Source organism: Lichenostomus cassidix, chromosome 3 (genome assembly GCF_008360975.1).
Source record: "Lichenostomus cassidix isolate B80296 chromosome 3, HeHo_3.0, whole genome shotgun sequence".
Classification (NCBI taxonomy): domain Eukaryota; kingdom Metazoa; phylum Chordata; class Aves; order Passeriformes; family Meliphagidae; genus Lichenostomus; species Lichenostomus cassidix.
The window spans coordinates 67,296,426-67,320,091 of record NC_139483.1 but is presented as its reverse complement, the minus strand read 5'-3'; the positions used below and the strand labels follow the sequence as shown (position 1 = coordinate 67,320,091).

At 36.5% G+C, this 23,666-nt stretch overlaps 1 protein-coding gene across 6 annotated transcripts in view; it reads right to left on the bottom strand.

Annotated features, from left to right (window-relative positions):
• WASF1 (WASP family member 1) overlaps window positions 1–23,666 on the bottom strand; it is an 87,373-nt gene that overhangs the window by 18,354 nt on the left and 45,353 nt on the right. For 5 of the 6 annotated variants that reach the window (XM_085056178.1, XM_085056173.1, XM_085056174.1 and 2 more), the window contains exon 2: window positions 9,520–9,680. In XM_085056178.1, coding sequence (XP_084912304.1) covers window positions 9,520–9,652 — 133 coding nt within the window. In that variant the 5' untranslated portion in view covers window positions 9,653–9,680. Of the gene's footprint in view, window positions 1–9,519; window positions 9,681–19,065; window positions 19,089–23,666 lie in introns of those variants that run through there. The other variant, XM_085056177.1, reaches the window with a different exon arrangement.

The following is a 23,666-nucleotide window of genomic DNA, read 5'->3' as shown; positions in this document are numbered from 1 at the left end:
GGCTAATCGTTAAATTTACCTCAATGTTTTTCTCAAAATGAAGCATAGCTTCCACTCCTGCTGTACAGAGGACTTTACAAAAATGGAAGATCAGATATTCACATCTAGGTGAATTAGAACCAGCCTATTCAAAAATACACACTAAAATAATAAATCCTACTTTGAAGGATTGAAATTCTAGTAACTGACCAATTTATACTGAAGTAAAAAAACAAACAAACAAAAAAACCCTCCTTTGTTCACATCAATGGACATCATAAGTTTAGCACAAAAGAACAGGAGATTCAAGTATTATGAGAAAAGGATCAGTAATGAGTTTCTTTTCTACAGACAGAGTACTCCACATACTGCTTCTAATGCTCTCCAGACTCCACTTGAGTAGTCCGTCACTGTCACTAGAAAAACTCCACCAGACTGCCCAGCAAAATGTGTAGCCACAATTCTGAAATACAGTGTGATAGCTTTCAAAACCTTCTACGATACTGTGAGTATGCAATTCATGCACTGTTTGTGCACTTACATTGATTTTGGAAGTATAAATCTCACAAATTTCTAACTACCTGCTTTTGCACTCAAGTTCTGACACATATAAAAGGAAAGGATAGCTATGGAAATTCTGCCTTTGGTGAGCAATACATCTGGAAGTACACATAAAAACGAGGACATTTTTATATAAACACATCAAAAGAACAAAAATTAAATCCCTACAGGTACTGTGGAAACTACTTAAGGATGCTGTGTAGTAAGCACAAGGCCAGCACATACCATTTATTAAGACTTAGGTAACAGCAACAGAAAGCCAGCATGACTATAAACAACAGAATATAAAAGGGAATATCAGAAGAAATTTACAGAAGAAGAAAATAGAAGAGGAACAACTAGCAAACTAACAATAAATATTCCTTCAAAGACATGAGGAACAAGAAAGCCTGCCAGGGAGTCTGCAGAGTTGACTGGCAATGAAGATACAAAGGAATATAGAGAAGACAAGACCCCTGTAGACAAGGTAATTTAACACTTTCCACTGGTGTTCACTGAAGGGAACTGGAGAGACCCTGATGCCAGAACTCACTGTGGGAGGCTCAAAGAAACTGAAGAGACTATACAAAAATTACAAAACTAAATCAACAAAATGATCAGCAATATTAGTAACAATCACAAATCTCCTTATACACACTGAAACACAAAACAAAAATGTTCAAAATGTTTTCATGGAACATCTTGAGAGCTACAGATCCATAAGCCTGACACCCAGACAAATTAGTATAGATCATTATGAAGAACTGAATTAGCAGGCATCTAGATGACTTGTGACAGAAGAGGCAACACTGTTTTTGTAAAGCGAAATCTCTGAATGGTTTACAAGCACATGGATAGAGAGCTATGATCTACTGAGATTTCCAAAAGAGTTTACAACATCCTTAATCAAAGGGTTTGGGGAAAACTGATGTGGCATACAAAATAAATGGCACAGACAAATAATTCCTCAAAAGGTAGAAAACGGCATACGAGTAAATCACCAGACTTCACAGTTGAGAAAGATGAGTTTTATTAAGTTTCCATGCTGGGATCCATGCTATTTAAGATATCTGTAAAATATATGTAAAAAAAGGAGACTAAAATTTGCCCATGATACAGAATCATGGAAAAGAAACACACTGAGCATTAGCAAATACAAAGAAACCTCAGCTGGTTGGAGAGGCTTCCAGGCTGAAAAGGGCTGGAAGCAGGGAGATTAGTAGGAGTATCCTACATGCTGTCTTGCTCTCATTCTTGGAGCAACTGCTAATAGCCACCGTGAGAAGCAGATCAAAGGCACTCCCATTCTTAGAACCTTTGTCTTGTAGCACAAGTCCACAGAAAAATATAGATGGAAAGTTGGTAATAAGTCTTTCTCAGCTGGCAACTCACTTAACATAAGACTTTCTAATATATGTCTTGAAACTCTGAAAAGTTTATGTTCTTTAACCTGTATCTGAAGCAAGAGAAATCACTTAAAAATGTGATCCACTAAGAAGAAGATTGCTAAAGTTTTAATACACATATACTAAAAATTTTATGGATTTCAAATAATTTATTCAGAAATATTAATTTTAATTAGATAATGCATATAATATTCAGACACATACAAATTAAAATGAAAATAAAATATAAAACTTCATTTACAGAATAAAGAATTAATTGAGGAGCAGGGCTTTAGAATCCAGTAACTTCCCTTTTATAGGTGTATTTAAAGGCTAAAGTTTTATCTGTATCATTTCATCAGGCTTACAATTCATCTACCTCATTAATGAGCTCCAATTGCAAATAATCTGTCTTGGAAATCTTTTCATTATGTTGCATGCAGCCACAAACATACTGCAAGGAATGATTTGCCTATGCTTATGAACACTAATCCTCAAATGGGAAATACATTAAAAACAACCTGCCGTGTTGGCAGTGGTATGCCAACCATAATGTCTCCACTACATCTCTGTTGGTGGTCTCATTGTTTAGCCAGAGGTATATTTAACCAAATGCTTCTTCTAGCAACGCAAAATGTTTGCTTTTTGTGAAATGTACAACTACCATTCCAAAGAACACTTCATGTGAACGTATATGTATGTACAGAATATTCATAATCCAGTATTTGTTTGTGTTGCCATCTCTATGTGTTTTCTATAGGAGTGTATCTTCAATTTTGATTGCATTACAAAGGACACAATTACAGGTGATAATACTGAACAAAGTGTCACAAACACAAATAAGTAAAAGAAAGTGTGAGAATAAAACACCTTGGTAAACAAAGGTGATCTCATTCCACATAATTTATGGGTCATATGTTAGAAGAGTAAGAATGCAAAATTAATTCCATTATACACAATGAATATTCCAAAATATCATTAACACTTTAGAAAATTTACAATATTATGTGCCTGATGAAAAACTCTACTCCTGTTTCATCCAATATAATAAAGAGAATTACAGTTCACTATGACAATTAAAATATTAACACCTTAGGATCTTGCTCACAGTTGATACATAATACCTGATCAGAAAGATCAGTGGTCTTGTTTGCCTACTAAATTAAATGACAACATAGACTTCTACAAATAAATTAATTCAACATCTGTGAGAAGCTTATTTTACTGTATTTGCAAAACCTACTTAGCATGTATTTTTATTCACAAAGCATTTTAAAAAAATTAAGAGGATACATGATTATTTAGTTTTAATTAAGGAATTATTCACCTTATTATTCTTTTCATAACTCTTCCTCATGTATCAAAAGGCTCTGAGCACAATTAAACCTTCATTAAGATAGGGATACAAGAAAGCAGCTCTCTCTGGTGTCAGTCAGTATCCTTTTTTGTGACAGCCAAATAAAATGTCATGGAAACAATATTCTGTCCTTCCTCCACTCAATAACATGCATGCACTTTGATGGCTTTTGGAGCAATTATTTCTCTGACTGTTAAAACAGAGCTATGAGCTGAAAACAGAACAGTATCTAGTAGCTACTAACTGAAAATAGAATAAAAATTATAATGTTTACTGCCTTCCTCTTATTTTAAATTAAATCCACCAAAACATGCATCATCCACTCCTGTTCATTACCATGGCAATAAGTGTACAATGGCTTATAAAATGTAAAAAAAAATACTGATCAGTTCTAAGTGCTTTGCTTTCCCCAACTGTTCCTTCTAACTTGTTTTTTCTCCTAATTCACCCTAATAATTTCTTAAGCATTTGTCCAGCCTCCCTGGCTTCTATCCACAAATGAATAATTTCTAACTATCCAACACACTAAAATGAAGGGCTAGTAAGTTAAAAGAAATGGGGAGTTTTTATCTTGTTCTGGGGGACTGGGTATGTACCAGATTAAGTCAACCACACCACCACATCAGGCTCTGGACAGTATTTCAGGCTAATTAAACAAAGGGTGACAAAGAGATGTCTTCAAAGACTTTATATTGTGTTGCACAAATTCTCAGAACCACACCAAGAATCAAGTGTATCCATCAGGGCATATATTAGCAGCCCCCTCAAAACTCCAGTCCTTAAATCCACCTGAACTCTGGCATTCTCAATGCTGTATCTGCTAGCAAACCCTAAGGAAAGGCCATTTAAATTAATCATTTTGCAACACTAGATCAGTTACCAACAGATTTAGTTACAGGCTCTCAGACAAGAGCGGGACATGAGTCCTGACCCAGGACTTGTGGAAGAAGTCACTTCTTTACTATCCTTTTGCACTGCTAAAGAAAAAGAGTTCCAAACCCTTCAACTGCATCTCAGCCTGAAGCAGCATCCTGCAGATCAGTTACAGCACTGGCAGCCTTTGTGAAACATGGTCTGAATTTTATGAAGCTACCTGGATAAATACATTGACCACATACAGTGTTCAGTGCCATAAACCAGCATCATTTTATGAAATTCGAGAGGATGACTAATAAAACTCAGGACAATGCAAGATGCAACAAGCAGGAAAAGAAAATTGTTCAATATTACCAGAAGTATTAATCTTAATTAATTTAGCCTTAAGTGATCTGACAGACTTCTGGGGCTCTGTGGTGTGTGGGGGGGGTGTGTGTGCATGTTTTAACATTTACAAACCCAAAATCGAATCCAACACACTTATCACTGGAATTAAATTATAAAAATATGTCATATATTAAATATGTGGGGAGATTTTTAAGCACATAGTGTAATGAAGTGTTATGTCACTAAATTTAATATTAATAAATGCTATTTGAGATTAAAGTAGTAAATAGGTTGATATATTGAATTACACAAACCTCAAAATAATATTAGTTAAAAAAAATATGGGTTTGGCAATTTAAAAAAAAATGTAGAAATTGATAAAACACCTGAAAGAATAACCTAAGAATTCAGTCTGTTACCCACCTATACACTATCATTTCTTGATTTCTATTATTTCTTTCCTGTTCACCCACTATATTTTGTCCACTACATTTTCTAAAAAATAAAGGCATAGAACAGGAGTAGCTGTAAAACCTGTCATGTCCCACTGCACAATCCCTTCCCAATATACTTACACTGCAAAATGACATTATTCAGTACTGAATAGTTCCTTCCTACACAATACAGTGTATTTATTAGAAAATATTCTTTCAGGATAATCAGATACTGCATGAGATTTTGAGAGGATGGGGTTCTCACAGAGTAAGCCTTTCATTTTCAAGTCCATCAGTTTCCTTACCCCATGTACACAAGAACACTTCCTCTTGTGTTTCCTAGCAATTGTACTAATACTGGCGTAAGAAGAGTGACTAATGAAGAAAATTCACAGAGAACACTGGAAGTCCTCCTGAACACACTGAGAAGAAGGATGGGCAGGGCAGGATGTGCCACAGGAGTTCTGCTGTTTCTGGAATACTGACTGAAGCTCTAGCTGCAGATCTGCAGAGACTAACTTCCAATCATGCAACATGCAGGAACCTTACCATGTGCTGAAGATGCTGTCCAGACAGGGCGGAGAGAGGCTGGTTTTTGAGCTCAAGAAGCCTGGTTCTAAAGATTAGTTGCACTTCAGACACCTCACTGCTAAATATTTCTGGAGAAACATTTCCCACTTACTGCATGTTAACACCTTAAGCTGTGGAAAACGGAAGGTTTTCCTGAGCTGAGAAACTATCTCTCACAAGATGAGAGAAGTGTCTCTCACAGGATGAAACCTCTAGGGGATGGCATGGTAAGAAAAAAAGAAAGAAAAGTTCAGCACATCTGAGAAGAAAAAACAAGGGGGGGAAATAATTTGCTCCAAAGTCAAGGTTTCACTCCGGAAAACCAACAAATAAGGGGCAAGGAAAAAAAATTAGAAAAACATGGGAAAAATAGATACAGTACATAGAAAAGATAGAAAGAGGGAAAAGGCTACAAAAGGTTCAATGTTAAGTGAAAATTGTTCATGTGAAAACATAAAAGGTACTCCATCTTAGCAAAGTTATGCAGCATTCTCTTTGGTTATGCACTGGTAAAAGAAAAACTGGGGAATGACATCTATGGTTGAATAAAAGGACTAATCTGAGTGCCTGCAATATAAATATTCATTAAGGGCACATACTCAAAGGGAGAAATATTTTTTTCCCTAGATGGAGGTGTCAGAGACTGGGGCCAAGAACAAACCCCATCAGTTAGGTTTCTTATGGGGTACTGAGATTCTGTGTCCATGGAGCAGCTGAATAAAAGGAAAAAACAAGATTGGTCAATAGCTGTGAACAAAATGAGGAGGCTACATACACACAAGAGAGCTATTTATCCGCCTTGTAACAATGGCACAGCTGCACAATGCTATCAGTTGTGTTTCATGTATGCGGCAATGCTGTGGCCTGACATAGACCAACATATAGAGAACTGGAGTACTAATTTATGTGCAATATTACTCAAAAAATTAGGTAAGCACTTCCTCAAATCAGATAGTGTTAGAAAGAAAGAAATACAGGGAAGAATGGCTAGAAAACTAAGACAGCTGTTGCTGTTGTCCAGAGAGTTTCTGTTCTGCCACAGTGCTAAGAAAAGCTGTCAGAAAACAGATCCTTTTGTGAAGTAAGAGAAGACTGGGAATAGACGGGGGAGAAAATTACTTACTGGCAATTTTGTATGTTGTATCAAGACAGACTGATGTGTTTTCATGCTCCAGGGATAAAGGCAAGGACTATCACTCAAAGCAGAAATAAATACTTTGTTCTTTCATCTCTGCTTCTTTTAAAGGTCAAAAAAATTCTCAAACTGAACAATTAGAAGCAAATAAGCTATGAAAGGATTGATAATTTGTATGGAGACACATAGTAGCTATCACTGACATACTGATGTAAAGCTCTTTTAATTTTTTACTGAAACACAGGAAAACAGAATTCCTGTAATTTCACAGATATTGTTCCTGCATGTATATCCTATTTAAATGTAGTATCCAAGATCATAGCAATACAATCCTGTTCAGGTTGAAAAGACATCCAGAAGTTACCTAGTCCAACACCCTGTGCTGAATCAATTAGATCCAGCTGCTTGACTAATGCAGTTGAGTCATTAATGTCTCCAAGAATGAAGACCTAATGACTTACATGACAAAAGTCTATGCTTAATTTTCCTCAATAACAACTTTTGGTATAGTTTAAAGTACTGGATGCTCCAATTCCGTGACAGCACTCTTTCTCCATATCATGCCTGAAGAAAGGTTAAGACTGGTTAGTCATGAGAATCACAACCATAATGGCAGGAGATTGACCCTCTATTTAAGGACCAGTAAAGGAAAAATCTTAGAGGCAGAGATGACTGATTCCTAATCAGGTGAAAGACCATTCATTTAAATTTGCATAATTTTACCATCAAAAGCAAAAGCAGTTTTCATTTAAAGGAAATGAAACCCTACCAGAACTCTCAGTTTCCAGCCTCAGAGTGGAGCCTCATTTCATCTACAACTTAAAGGCAGATTCTCAAACATACACATTATCCCCAGAAAACAAAAAGGGAAGGACTGCAGAGAAGCTGGTTGCCAGGGGACTGCTGTGAAACCATGCCTGCTGGCTGTGACTCACAGGCAACTACTAAAATTTATCTGCATGTCAGCAGACCTCGCTGTACACCCCTAACGGTGACACACCAAGTGAAGGCTGGTTATTCAGGTTTGAGCATGAGACACAAAATTCCTATTCCAGAACTCCTGAATATTTTTGAATTTATATTGTTCCTAGCATAAACAGGCATAAAAGCTAGAAGAATTCTGGGAGAAAATACTTTCACAAGTGCTCAAACTTTTGTAACATGATGCCCATTTTTAAAGAACAGTCCTTAGCACTGCTGAGAAATAAGGACTATTTTGCAAAACATGTTCTATTTTAATTGTAGGGAAAAAAAGTTGGGTTGGGTTTTTTTTTTTGTTGCAAGTATATACAGTATAAGTTAAAAACTTGGCATGTTTCAGGGAAGAACTGCACTGCTTTTACAAAAAGGAGTTATACACAATTATGATTACATTCCCTTGCAAGTGCTTCTCTGTGCTACACGTTAGGCAAACCAAGTAACACATGGGGAGCATTCAGTGGTTATTCCTAATTTCTCTTTTTCTTCCTTAACTGAGTTCTTTCTGTTCTAGTATTGTTTCATTCTGACCTCTGCCTAAGCAGCAGCACATACAATGTCAGATATAAGCTCTGTATACCAAGAAAACATAGCAAAGACAGCTGAATCTCAGTAGGTCAATATGAGACATGATGTTGAGTTAGAAGTCACTGTTGGGTTTTTTAAGGTCAAATAATACTTCCAAATGAAAATACCAAATATAAATTTGGCATGCCACCTACAAAAGCAAATTCCCACAAATGAAGCATATAATCAAGTAAGAATTTGTAAAACAAGCAAATTAAAATAAAATAATACAACATTAATAAGAGTGACTTGGAAGGGGAGGCCAGTACATGAGCAGCTAGTCTGGGAAGGGCTTTTGGCAGAATGAAGCAAAACCACAGATGGTTATCATATACTGCATCCTAATATGATATACTCTTGGTTCACTGAAAAGCATTCAAATAGTTAAGTTATTTTCCTGTGTTGCTGTAGCTATATTAATAATGTTCATATTTATGTGCTGTAAGCATTCCTGTCTCAATTGCATAATTCAGTGTCCTCAATTAAATCTTCCACATAATGGCACCCTAACAGCTTTGAAAGGCTGCCACAACACACTCACCATACAGCATATCATCAAACCAATAATTAAATCAATCTAATCAACAAATTAGGCTACATCACCTATGACTCTAAGAATATGATGGAGCTGAAAGACTTTTCACATCGTAGAGGTATATACATGCACATTTAAATATTTAATGTGTTGGTCGTCTTACTAATGTCCTAGTGGTAAAAAAGCACTAGTAGTATTGGTAATCCAAACTGTGATCATGCTGGTTCATCTGACAACTTATTAAGTTTCTGTAACTTAAAGAAAAAACAAGCCAGAAATCAGCCTTTTCAGCAAAACTCCTTCAGAGTTCCAGAGCTCGAGAAGTATCCACTACTCCTAAGTGCACCAAGGGTACAATTCTTGACAGAAGGGAGAAGAAGGAAGAAAAATCTTTAACTGTTTGAAATAGAATATAATAATTGCATTTCTGGGTTATTATTTCAATAAGCAACTACTTTTTTTTCTGAATGACCACAACATGACCAAGGGTTTAAGTTGAGAGAATTAAGCAACCAGTGATATATTTCTCATTAAGTCATATTCCTGACTCAAAAATTGCTCTAAGGTTAGCAATTACTGACTTCATTAACTACCAGCTATCTTTTTCCTGTCATATTCCACTGGTAACAGAAATATATGGATGAACTGTTCTAAGACATGCTGCTAGAAAAATTCCTAGCTTTCTTTCACAGAAGTCCATGCTAGTCACTACCCACATAAGCAGTACATTCCAAACCCAGTGACAATTTTCTACTGAGAATTTGAAAAGGTACTTTAAATACTGTGACTGTAAAATACATTAGGTTTAAATACAGCCATTAAGACAATGTACTTACTTAGGCTACTCAGTTGTCTGATTATATTTGCCAAGGAGATATTGGTGACACATTCCAGTTCATTCTTGATACCTCGGGGCAGAGCTGTGTGGCACAAATGCCTGGGGTCTATGTTCCTTTTTACCAGTGGCATTTTGAAATCTAGCAGAGGACCAGCAAACCTGCAGAGAAAATAGACACAATAATGTTAGAAGTTTAATTGTAAATATTTTAAATTCAGGTTATTTCTGAAGTTAGATCAAGTAATCCTAACAGGTAAAAATAGCTCCATAGTACTGATGAAATTCACTGCTCTTTGAGTACATGAATATTTTTTCTTCTTTGCCCAGAGAAAGATTATTTCATTCTCTCTCTTTAAATCTTTACCTGATTCAGATTCCAGTGAAGTGACAAAAATTTGTTTACAGTTCTTGTTTTTTTCTACACCCCCCACTCCCCAAAAAAAGACAGGAAGATCTTTGCAGCACAAAACCATTAAAGAAAGATTGTGTTCTTGATGGACTACTTCCTTATTCAGGGCAAGCAAAGTCCAACAAAAATTTCCTTTTATTATAAGGTCAAAGTCAAACTAGTTGCCCATTACACTCGAAAGGCAGGTATGATTCATTCATTATGTCATGTTACCAGCAGGAGTCACCCTTCTGAGCTGAACATCACTTCCAAATAATACCTAGTCAAAGCAAGAAAAGAGATGCTTCCCTTCCCCCTACACTGCTACTGACAACAAATTCAGCTAACAATACACCTTCCAAATATGAAAATCTCCACAGTAAACTCATAGTGCAATATCCTCCAGGACTCAGAAATCCTACCCCTTCACACCTTTCCAAATCCAAATGGCAAATACAGCGAGAGTCTTTATTAATTCTACAGATAGCATAAGAATAATCTCAGACTGTGAACCCCAGGCTTGTAATTTTCTGCACCCATGACACTGATTGGAAGGAGTTTCCCAGAGGGCAAGTTATATTCCTCATCTTATTAGTGTTGCTTATTAAGATCTGTCTACTAAAACTTTTCTTCATGAGAAACTATTTCCCTAAAATTCTGTATTTTTTCCATCATTCATCATGTAACACTCTGAATGACGAATGCAAAACTCCCACTTGACACACAGAGAATGGATACATTTAGTATTGGCATAACTTACTCCCCCTTCCCACAGAAGAGATTATACTTTCTCCAGACTGAAAGGCAAACTAATTTTCCACAACGCAACATGTATACAATTCTAGTTCCTCAACCAGACAGCCTGCCTGTTCCATCTGTACTCTGCTAAGAAGTTTTACCCCAAAATGTTCTCAGGATGAGGCCAGGGCTTTGTGTTGAGCCACAAAATGCACTTTCCCTACAGTATATATTTAGCCACTGTTATCCTTACTTGGTCAAAACTAAAAGGGTTTTTTTGCATAATAGCATAAGGTAGAATTGAAATTTAGCTGACCTAGAATGGCATAGTGAATTAGAAGAGGCAAAGGTGACTGTAAAGGAGTACTTTGACCTCGCAGGCTGCTTAGATTTCTCCTTGCCATGTTTCCTGGGTGTATATTCTTTCACTGAAGCCAGGGCTCATAGCTGAGGGACCCAGGTGGGATCCTTAAGTGGACCTGAGAAACACCTCTGTGTTTCCAAGATCTGATTGCATCTCGCTCATGACATTTTAACATCATCTGTGCCGTCCTTATTTTCTTGACAGAACAACCAAAAATATTTCATGCTTTCCATTTACTTTTATTTTCTAGAAACATCCCAAATCTTTCTAGTCCCTAAGTATTTAAGTACTGAAAAGCTAGAGGTTACACACAAGCTAAATAAAATAAAAAGTGCAAATCTGAACACTGTCTCAGATAGGAGCAATGAAAAAGTGTTTATAAATCCATAACTACAGGTTTGTTATCCTGGTTCCCCAACAGAAAATAAAGGAACCATTCTGTCACTGTCAAAGAAACACAACTAATGATATGTGAGCAATGTTCTACAGAAGCAATTAAATATTAATTCCAAAGTTGAGCCCTTTCTTGATTACTGCTTTAATGACAGTGTTGTATAAACATCACAGTAGACAAGTCTTTTAAAGATGGTCCAAACAAGTATGTAAATTAATATTTTCACACATAAATTTCACACTTCCAACATTTTCTAATATCTGAATGATGCTGTTGTGGCTGTCCTACACAATATAGCATAACAAATATATCAAGAAAAGGTAGCAATAGGAACAGCAAGTATGCTAAAAGATGTAGTTTTCAAACAAGAATAAACTTGGAAGGGAAACAAACAATGGAAAATATAATTGACACCTCCAAAATCATACCTCATGTTTGAAAACTATGCAAAGCCTGAACAGAGGATATTTACCAGATTCCCACAGAAACAAAACAAGGGAGGCAACGAAGTTAAACATCACTCAAACATGCTCAAAACAAAGGAAAAGGCATTTCACACAATGTTTAATAAATTCTGGAATTCATTGCCACAGGATGCTGGATACAACAAAAGTACCTGCTGGTAATTTGTCCACTACGGACCTCATATTCTTTGCAGTTTGTTGCAACCACTAGAAGGTCTTGATGATTCCTCCCCAATTGTAACTAGTGATCCCAACACAGGGAGCAAAAGATGTGCAACAGTAAATGGAACTTTACTGTATCCACACAATTTCTTCACTCCAATAAAGGATGTTTTTCCTAATGTAGTTCATAACAAGCAAGCTGAAAAAATCTGAAATCATTATGTTTATTATGTAGCTTTAGAGCTGTGAAAGAGGGAAAAACAAAAAAGGAATTGTTACAATCTATTATCTCCTTTAGGCAAAACGCAAAAAAAAAATACACATGCCCCTTTCCCCCCAGCTCCCAAACCATGCATTACCCAAGCCACTGGGGCAGCAAAGGAAAAATTCATTCCTACATCATAAAATCCTGTTACCATGTCACTCCCAAGTAAACCCTGGAAAGTGTTCATAACCCCAGCCAGGCAGAAGAGAGAAGCAGCTTGTCAGTGCATAAGAGGATCCCTCGGTTGAGAGGTTACATGACACCTCCTGAGAGGTTTACAGCTCTCCTCCTGTCACACAGGTCTCCCGCCCCTCTGCTCTGCTGCTTCCCAGCTCAAAACTCAGGAAGGAAAGGCAATCCTCAAACAGAACTACCTTCTCTTCCTCACAACTCCATGCAAATCTTTTGAGGCAGTTCTGAAGTGGCAGTAGTTTACACTCAGTTAACTGGAAATACTTTACTCCATGAGACTTCTCTTTACAAAGAGATGCCAACGTCTTTTGTAGAGCCACTATTGAAAACTCCTCTGCCCCACTTCCTATACATCCTTTGAAGCCCTCTGAATCCACTTGAGAAGCCAACTCTAATCTTTGCAAAACCCTTTGCTACTTCAGTTGCACAATGGCTGGCACAAACTCATCCCCCTCACAATACGCCTCAAGTATGAGTACAGAATACAACTGGGTGTACCTAATGCCTGCCTAACGTTTTTGTTAAGTTACCATGCTTTCATACGTGATTTTATAGGAATTAGGTAAAATGGTCTAGTTGTTTTTCAATTAATTCCCATTACTTAAAAAAACAGCAGAACAACAGCACTAATGAGAGCTAATTAAAATGTTTTCAGAAGAACAGCCTTAATGAGATTTGACCACACTTCTTTTCAAAAAAGCAAGTTGTTGAGTGTGTTGCGCCATCCTCTTCAGCTATTAGGGATCTTAGGGGGTGAGTGAAACTCTCCTCTGTTTCATACTACTCAAGCACTGCTGGCATCAGCTAGAAACCTTCTCTAAGGGCACCTGCCCCTCATTCCCACAGCCCCTGGCTCTGAGCAGGACAGTGTCCCCTCCTGCTGGTGCTCAGAGAAGGTCCTGGGGAACACTGTGGTAGGAAACAAGCTACCATTTCCCCTTCAACGTGCTCCCGTTGAAATGTTTCAGACTTGCAAGATGTGTGGAGAAATGTTACATGACTTACTAGAAGCTTGTGAAAAATCTGAAATGTCAGTAGTCACAGTAACGATTCAGATTTTCTAACAAGTACAGTATGACAAGTAGGAATGAAAGCACAACAATAAGATGGGGAAAACTAACTAACCCGTCCAAGCATTTAACTAGTAATTAAACTACAGCTTAATTTTCAGAAGACTAATGAAATTTCACAATCACATGGTTTTTATTAATGAAAGTTAACTTTTGATTAGGTTACATTTCATCCTTACTAAAATTGTCATTATTTTCTTAGCATTAATGAAAGATATTAATCTATATTTTTTTCTATAACATATCAATAATACAGCACTGAATTCCCTTGCTTTGATGGAGTTAAATTTATTTCTAGCCATTTCTAGAGTACATCTTTAGACTTCAGTATTACAATACTACTTGTAATTTTCCTTTAACAATGTGCAACAGCAATGCCTTTCATATGCCCCATTTAATTGATCACGTTCCAGCTGCTGGCAGAACAGACTGCAGCTTCAAATGCAACGATCAATTCAACACTTCCCCCACCCACCCTTAGAAACACAAATAGAATATATAATACTTTTTATATTTGCTTACATAATCGTGCACTGACTGCATCTACGCTGTACACAAGCTAATAAAGCCTTAAATGTGTTAACAAATCTGGTAAAATCAGAATTGCGTAAGTTAAAAAACAAGCTCATTCTCCTGGCATTTTTTTTTTTAATTATAGTACAAGACATCATAAGCCATACCAGTTGCAGAAAATCCAAAAATGAAGTTCTTATAATGCACACATCTACTATGAAAGGCCAATGTGCAAAGAATTCGTGTTCCTTGTTTTTCTGCAGCTCTCACTGCAAGATCAAGATCAGGTAGAAGCTTAAGAAGAAACAGACACCTACAGTGTGGTGTCCTTCAACAAAATAGGCCACAACCACCTACTGCTGAGTCAACATAACGATTTTAAAACTCTAAAGGCAATTAACATCCCTTAAAGGATACATCTTAGAACTGACAAGATGACAACTGACATCTTAAATTGGCAATTCAACAGAAATGTGTTGAAATTACAGTTTTGAAATCCTTTCTGTTGTGAACCATGTCACAGAATGGAAAACCTTCTCCTTGGAATACTTCCCTCAAAATCTCAGTCTTCTGCAACTCACTTTCAAAAATTTTTTCTAACTGCAATTAACTAGGAAAAGACTTTATTGCAACTAAAAAAACAGGCGAAAGAAAATAAATGCAGAGTATATTACTAGAATGTGATATTGACATCACTGCTCTTTAAGAACAAGTGTAACATGAATCATTTACATCGTAAGACCTCCTGTACTAGGTTGTCTATTCAAAACAGTTGTTACACATTTATAGAATCATAGAAGAAGGTGAGTTGGAAGAAATCCATCAGGACCATCGAGTCCAACTCCCGGCCCTGCACAGGACACCCCAAGAGTCACACCATGTGCCTGAGAGCATTGTCCCAACACTTCTTGAACTCTGTCAGGCTTGGTGCTGTGACCACTTCCTTGGGGAGCCTGTTCCAGTGCACAACACCCTCTGACTGTAAAACCTTTTTCTAATATCCAACTTAAATCTTTCCCAACTCAGCTTTATGCTGTTTCCTTGAGTCCTGTCACTGGTCACAAGAGTTTGGTCAACCTAAGAAGCAATGCCTATATAGAGTATAGAAAGGAAGTTGATAATCTATTTTTAATTGAACTACAGAGTCACTATTAAAATATTTCACATTTTATTTGTAGTCACAAATATTAAAAAATACTGCTCCCCAAGTAATAGAAACAACAGCCTCTCAAAATGTTCTCTAAATATTGTGTTGCTGAACTGAAGATTATTCAGGGACAGATTAATATACCAGTGGGTCACTGAAGGCTCTATCTCAATAACCTTGTATAGGAAAGTATTTGATTAGCAAGACAGTAATTAACAGATTGTGAAAACCAATCGACCTCATATAACTAGAAAATATATTTTAAATTAATTTGTAATTTTTATTCTATATTTAATATTGACTGACTTTTGTATTGTTTTAATTGTCTGTGGCAATTAGTATTTTCCTCCTGTAGAACAATCTGTAATCATCTCAGCACATCTGTCACATCAGTTAAGCAGAAAAGACAGCACAGTCATAAATATGGGTAGGACTTAAGTTCTACTCAATCTCTAAGGCATAATTACAGACAGTGTTAAAAAATTATTTTTCAGCTACTACCATCCAGCCAATTTTGTCTCAGAAGTGTATCACAAGACTATCACAATCTCTCCCCCATGCCTGTATGCACACCTGCACACACACAGGCACACTCATCTTTAAAGCACATGAAAAAATATTTGAAAATCAATTTGGATTTGATTACAGGCCCAAACCACAGACACATCTACTTCCTTGTCAAAATTAGTAAGTCTAATATTTATTCTGCTGAATAAATATAAAAAAGGCCAATATTTTTTTACATTGGAAAAGAAAAAGCTATATTTTAAGCCCTATGTAGCCTGTGAATATCATGAATTAGTATCGTAAAAGCAAAGGCAATTTTGGCAAGCTATAGGAGGAAAGAAGTTGAGTAATTAATAATTTGTATGCTGACTTTTAAGAGCTTTATCTGGGATAAATTAGCTTTTCAAGAAAATCTTAAATAGCTACTGAGATGACTCTGGTGATGTCAGTGAAAGCAGAGTTCTCAGTATGGGCAACACTGCAAAATAAACTCCCCAGTAGCAATGCAACAAGTACAACCTCATTAACAGAAACAGCAGCAACATTTCAGGGGAGAAAGCTGACATACCAGTTCATAACTACAGGGGCTACCTCAAGTTTTAAAGGAAAAACCAGCATATTTTCAGCGAGTGAAATTGCAATCTGGGTCAAGTCAATGAGCCCTGTGTTAAAAAATACAGCATCATAGCATGCAGCAACCACTTTCCACCCTGTGAGTCCAACCCTCGGGGCTTCCATACCATTTCCCATTCTGCTGGGGAAAATCATTCACCAGTCCACAGTGGCTACAACTCGCTCTTTAACTTTAGGCTTTCCTCGGTGTCCCCACTCTGGAATTGTCTGGAATTCCTGCCACCTGTGGTTTTGTTCAGGCTGCCAATGGCCCCTCTTGTCCCAGTAGGCAGGTGAGAAGGGCTGTCATATCATTTATACAGTCCTCTCCTCTCCTCTCCTCTCCTCTCCTCTCCTCTCCTCTCCTCTCCTCTCCTCTCCTCTCCTCTCCTCTCCTCTCCTCTCCCCACACCCTCATGAAGAATTTCACTCTGATTACATGTACAGAGCAAAAACATAAGGTATCCTAAATACGAGGAGAGAATATTCAGGTCAATATTGGTTTCTTTTTCCCAATACAAGTGCAAAATGCAATAGGGTTAAATAAACAGCATGTGGGTTTTGCAAATCTCCTCCCTATTGTTAAGCGGAATTCCTATTAATGAAATGGAATTCAAGCACAAACAATTCAGAGTGAAGCAGCCTACTAACTGTGGCTTTTCAAGATAGTTTCTTTTTATAAGGTTAAATTCAGCTTGATTTCACACAACTGAAGTTTTTTCCTCTCTTTTCACCTATGATTTTCCAGAATTTAAACAATACCTATTGATTTGTCAATTTATTAAGCATCAATTGTTTTAACAATGTTACTTCCTTCATTGCCCACTACCTTACCAACAGCTTCCATCTTATTATGGTGTCTTTTAAGTCATTCATGTCAACTTTAACAAATTTACAACAGAAGAAAAAAAATATATATCCACCCATCATTTCCGCAGTTGTCTTGCTAATAACTGTAAAAATATCTCTGCTCATCTTAATAAAGACGATATTTAAATCAAGCTGCTCTTGGAAAAAAACCCCAAACAGAACAATAAAAACAAATCAGGCTCAACACTACCTACCCTGAACAGCAGGACTGCTGGGGGCAATAAGGCACTAAGCCAGTTACATTTCTGGCTTATAGACAAAATTCAATGAACAAAGCTAGACATGACACTGTTTAGCTTGTCTACAGCAAGAAACATTTAGACTTACAAATTTTGTTCACATTAAGTATGTTAAGCAAAAATAGAAATAAAATAATTATAATGAACTTTTTTTTATATAACAGCTTACTTCCAAAATATATGTAACAAAAACACAGAACACATAGACTAAAATTTCTGATTAAAAAAAACCTCCTAGGTCTATTAGAAAATAAAATAACAACACTAAGGATTTCCAGATGTTAGGACTATTAATTGGTATTTGGGCTTGGTTTTCCTTACAATTCTACTTCTTAGTATCTTGAAACTAAAACTTTTGTTACATGTATGATGACCTTCATGACCTGTCATATTTTAAATTTACAAAACAGTAAATAATCTGAAACTGAACAGAATTCCATTCTTCAAATCCAAATCCTGGAGGCACAAAATACTAATCACCAATTCCTTTCCTTCCAATACAGCACTAAATTAAAGGGAAGACTTACAAAATCAGTCTTGCAAATAGTTCACAGACAAGATGAGAATCATTGTACCCAAACAGGCACAAGTTGCAATGAGAGTTTACTAAACAAACAAACAAACAAATTAATGAAATTAAACAAATGTGTCCACATGTAAATGGAGAAATACTTAAATCATATGGAACCACATTGCATTTCATTGTTAAGATATTAATCAAGAAAAAATAGTGATTCTTGCACTTGTATTTCTATTAACCTTTCTAAACAAATTAACTAAAAATTATAAAGCATATGCCATTTTCATGACACACATGTACAGACACATATAGCTACCTCAAAAATAGAAATATTTTAAATTATTACATGTAAGATTAAAAAAAAGACCTGCAAAATTTCTTATCAGCATTACTAAATATTATTCAGAATAGCTAGTACTCATTAATTTTCTCCTAGTGAGCTCCTGTCAGGTCATTCGATTAATAACAATTTTGGAAGTATCTTGGGTTCTAATTTAGGTACAGCCAAGAATGCTCAAATTAATTTTTGATTACAAGTTTTCCTCTTTTCCCCAAAGGCTAAAAATGTATTAATGCATAACATAGTATGGAACTTGAAATTGCTTTTTGAGACCTATGTTTTATCGGATGACATTTTTTCTCTCTGCATTTATCTAGTCTTCCTGTTAACAGTTTCTATGTATAGTGTATAACACAAAAGCCCTATGATGGATTGCAACAAAAGCTCTTTATTACAGTCTTGACAGAGACAGATAACTAATCCAGTGTTAATTTAAAATCAAAACCTTAGTACCAGAACTAAAGGTACAATTTCTGTGGTTTCAATATATCTTATAACATGCTACCATTGAAAATTTTCTACAGTTTTCCTTGAAAATAAATATTCCATACATTAACAGTTACCTTTTTTACAGAGTCCTTTGCCAGTCGAGGATAAGAGCAATGTTAAGCACACGTCAATTCCATAACAATATTACAATATTTACCAAATGCACATAAAATCAATGCCGATTTACTTCCGTTGCACGGATACAAAAAGCTGCTTTTGAATGGACAATATTTTGTGACAGTAAATTACCAATATTTAAAGAAAAGGTACCTGAACTTCCTGGCTGCTACAAAAAGCAGCCTGGTAGGTACTGGGGAGTTGAGGTGTTTCACTTTGGCTGCGGCACCGACTGGTTGCGTTCCCCATCGGCTCAGCCCTGACAACTTCCAGAGCTCCTTACTCCGAGGGAGCCCCGGGCTGGGGCTCTGCTGACCACAGCCAACACCTCCCACGCTGCCCCTTCCCAACAGGCTGCCTCTCGCACCAAGGCATTAGAATTCAACACACAGTGCCCTGCCCTGACAACAGAGCTGTCCTTACAAAGGAAACACAGACACGCTCCCCCGTGGTAACCAAACTGCCCTTTTCCCCAGACACAAGCGGAGAACCCCCTGAAGGCAAAGCCATTAGGAAATAATTATTCCTTTGGTACCAAGCTACAAGGGGTAAATATTAAATTATGATGTGCCAAAAATGAAAGGAATGAGTTGCTGTGCATTGGTGAGGAAAGGAGTGAAGGGGAATACAAGTGTCTGGGCGTTGTGTTGCTGTTATTGATGAATCTGAGAAGGAAGTTGCATATTAATCATATAATAAATGATGTTGGTAATTTACAGTAGTAATTAGACCAATGTACAAAGGGCTGTGACTAAAAAGCATCACACAATGCAGGAGCTACTTATGCAGTTCCTGTATATTAATTCAGTGATACACATGATATTAACTAGTACTCACTTACTAAACTAAGTAACAGGTGGCAACAATGACTATCAGCAGCTTTTTGTGCCTCAAAACATTATTAGAGATTTGGAGAAGTGATGTTAGCACTGCAAGAGCCCAGAATGAGTCATGTAGTTGAGAATGAAATTTTCACTGCACTTTATGCTATGACACCAAGTGCCTAAATGCATTTTATGCTTGGATGCCAAACCCACAAATGACAGATTATTGGAGCTGATTTCCTTTATCACCGTTTTAAAGAAAGAATTAAGATATACCAGCTATCAAGTGGGATATAAAGATGTGCAATAATCATCTTATTATTACTAGCTGAGCTTCTTTATAGATGAATTTCTCCCGCCTTCTGAAAAATTAAATTCCTGAGAAGAGGATTTGTTGCAAAAAATGTTCATACACAAGCAACATTTTTCCCTGTCTACTGCCATTTATGTAACTTAACATGTTGGAAGAGCCATGCTGCAGAAAAAAGGTATTAACATCTACAGAGAAGTTGTTTACTTTTGAACTTATATGTTATTAAATATTCCACAGTCCAGAAACACTGACAATGATTTAATAATGATTTATGTTATTATAATATATAAAATATAAAAATAAGTATGTTTAATAATTATTTATAGTGTGGCAAGCTACAAACAGATCCTTTCATCCTTCACTCAGTGTAACAACAAAGTTCCCCACTGAAGTGAGTTAAAGATTTGCTAAGTAAAAACTGGAGGACTCAGATGTGCCCATTTTCTACAGAGAAGTGCTGCTTGGGACAACAATTTTTCCAATCAAATATCATAATTTTAGGTAGGGTATTTCCAATAGTTTCTTGGATAAACTCTTCTACAACCAACTACATCACACACACACACAAATGTGTCGATTCTCCCTCTTTCCCTCTGAGCTTTGCTCCCCTTTACTTTGAGATTACATATATTAGTTCTTATTTCTCATTGTTTGTAACACTCAGGTATTTATATATATCACACCCTTTCTGTGCTAGCAATTCTACTAAGTTATAAATTTCTGTTCTTATTTAGCAGAAAAAAAAAATTGAGGGGTTCAGATAAAGACCACAGAGGTGGATCAGAGGGCTGGAGCACCTCTCCTTTGGAGACAGGCTGAGAGTTGGGGTTGTTAAATCTGGAGAAAAGAAGGCTCTGGGGAGACCTTACAGCACCTTCCAGTACCTAAAGGTGGCTGCAAGAGACCTGGAAAGACACTTTTTACAAGGGCACATAGTGATAGAAGGGAGAATGGCTTTAAACTGAGTTATAGTTAAATAGATATATGATGTTCAGATTAGACATTAGGAAGAAATTCTTCACTGTGAGGGTAATGAGGCACTGGAACAGGTTGCCCAGAGAAGCTGTGGATGCTCCATCCCTGGAAGTGTTCAAGACCAGGCTGGATGCAGCTCTGAGAAACATGGCCTAGGGGAAGGTGTGCAACTAGGTGACCTTTAGAGTTCCTACCCAGCACAAATTATCTTATGTTTCTGTGAATACTTTTAGATATGGCATTATTTGTTGCTATCACCTACTTTAAGTTTGCACCTGCATAAATTCAATTTTGAGAAATATTTCTTCCCCAATTAAATTTCTTGTTCGGATGTCCTTTGAAGGTTGAAGTGTGAGTTCCAGACTCTAAAACTCCTGGTCCTTTTAAGTAACTGTTTTGAAGTGAAATGAGATTCTTTACAGGACCACATTTAGAACTTGCAATGGGAAGGTTTTTTTCTATTAACCTGATTTATATGACTTACAAAGAATAAATATTTTTTTACAGAAAATCAAAGAAACTAGTCATGCCAATATTTATTAAGAAGAAATGTGAGTTATTTGCCCTTCTGTCATAACAATGATAAAAGATTATATAAAAGAATCAGTATTCATTTAGCAAATTTATGTAGCAAGAAGGGATTACATGCATGAAGGCTTTTAAATGTTATATTTTAATAAATTAATTCTAATATTCCATAGTTTCTGCAAGCCATTATTTAAACACGTTAAAATATCTCATAAGAAAAAAATTATTTTCCAGACAAAATTAGATTTCTTTGTAATTTTGTAAGCAGCATTTAAAGTCCTCATATTTGCATAAGTATTTTCCCCTAAATTTAAATACTCCAGTTAATTATAGCCAGCATTTACTTTCACTGTCCATGCCCAAGTTTGAGAAGTATTCTTGCTATGAAATGAATAAATATTGCAGAGAAAACTAATTTTTTGTAGAAGATTAGAACTAATTAAAGCTAGTCCTCCCAAGGCTTTTGTGTCATGGTTGTGAGCTTTAACTAAAGCTGTTCCCATAATTGGGATATCTGTAGAATGCCTTCCCTCTCTGGTCTCCTCTAGCTATTTACATGTAAACTAACACTGTCACCTTTCCATTGCCTGTAACATTTGCAAAGACATACATTTTAACAATATGTGCAGGAGTTCATTTCAAATATCTATTTCCTGTGAAGTTTCTATTAAATTTGACAGTCATGTAAAAAATATTGAGATGAAATAGGAGTCAGACAAACAGACAAAGAATGACTGCATTCATCTCCTTTTCTTGACTCCAGGTTTGGAAACTTGATTTAAAAAAATTTTAAGTTGGTTTTCTGCTATGCATCAAACAATCATTATTTAAAGTTAGTAGCTTAAATAACTGAAGGCACAAACATGAAAGAAGAACATTTTGAAATTCAGACATCCTTGTACTTTATGATTTGGGCTTGGAAATACAAAATCCATGCAAATGAAAACTACAGTCGCCAAACCAGAGATGCCATCTCAGTTTCAAGCAGAGAGAAACTAGTCCCATTTGGCAGCTTTTCAAGGGAACTTCTCCCCGCTGGGTCAGAAGACTGTTTTCAGTTGTGCATTCACCTTACATCAGACTTCTCAACAGACAGACAGTAAATGTACACCTATGTGGTTTATGGCATCCACAGGATTATCTCACTGTGAGCTAAAAACCTGCAGGTACATATTTATCAGGGAAAAAAAGGTGTTCTCAGTCTGCAGGGAAAACATCCTCAGGCCCATTACATGTGACAATCATAGCACTTTCTGTCATAAGGAAAACACTGACTTAACACAGATCTCTGTTGTCACTTTTGAGGGAGTCAAGGGGCCACAAACAGGAAAAGGAAAAGGTAAAGGTAAATCTGTTTATTCTTGATACAATACAGCAAAAAGATTAGCCCAGCCAGCCACAAGGAAGGGCAGATCTAGGAAGGGAGTTAATGAGGTTGGCTCTTTCTCTCTTAACAAATATTTAGCAGAGAGTAGGTAGTGAAAGAATAGGGATGTAGAAATGAGATTATCTTCAGCTGTCTCTACAGGGAGCTCTAAAAAGATAGCTTGGAATTATTAGACTTTGAACTAGTACATATAATTATCAAGTAATAAAGATACCTGTTCGCCTCAAAGGTAGATAATGTAAGAACTCAATAATTTCATTAATTCCTTTTGCATTTAAGATATGCAAACTGCACATATTCAGAGAATTTGGGACACAATATTAGAACAGAACTGTACAATATGCTAGTTATCACATATTGGTGCTGTCATCAAAATATTGTTTACAAGCATAGGAAAAGATAAGAAATGGACATATCTGCCAAGACACCAACATAGTCATTTCAGCAGTCTCTGAGGACAGCAGCTGGAAATCACCAGAGCCAGCTCAATGCTGGAGTTTCCAGAATGCACAGAAATCACGGGTGCCTATAAAGAGCCATCCATTTATTTTCCTTTTTCTTTTTTTTTAAAACCAAGGAGATATGGAACAAATAGAAACCTAAAAGGCCTCCACATACTTCAGGCTAACTCTATCTACCCTCTTTGAAGCACAGGCACCAAAGGCAGGATGATTCTTCCTTCCTCAAGAACAAACTGCTGTTTGAAGAACTCACTCAAGAAATGGAA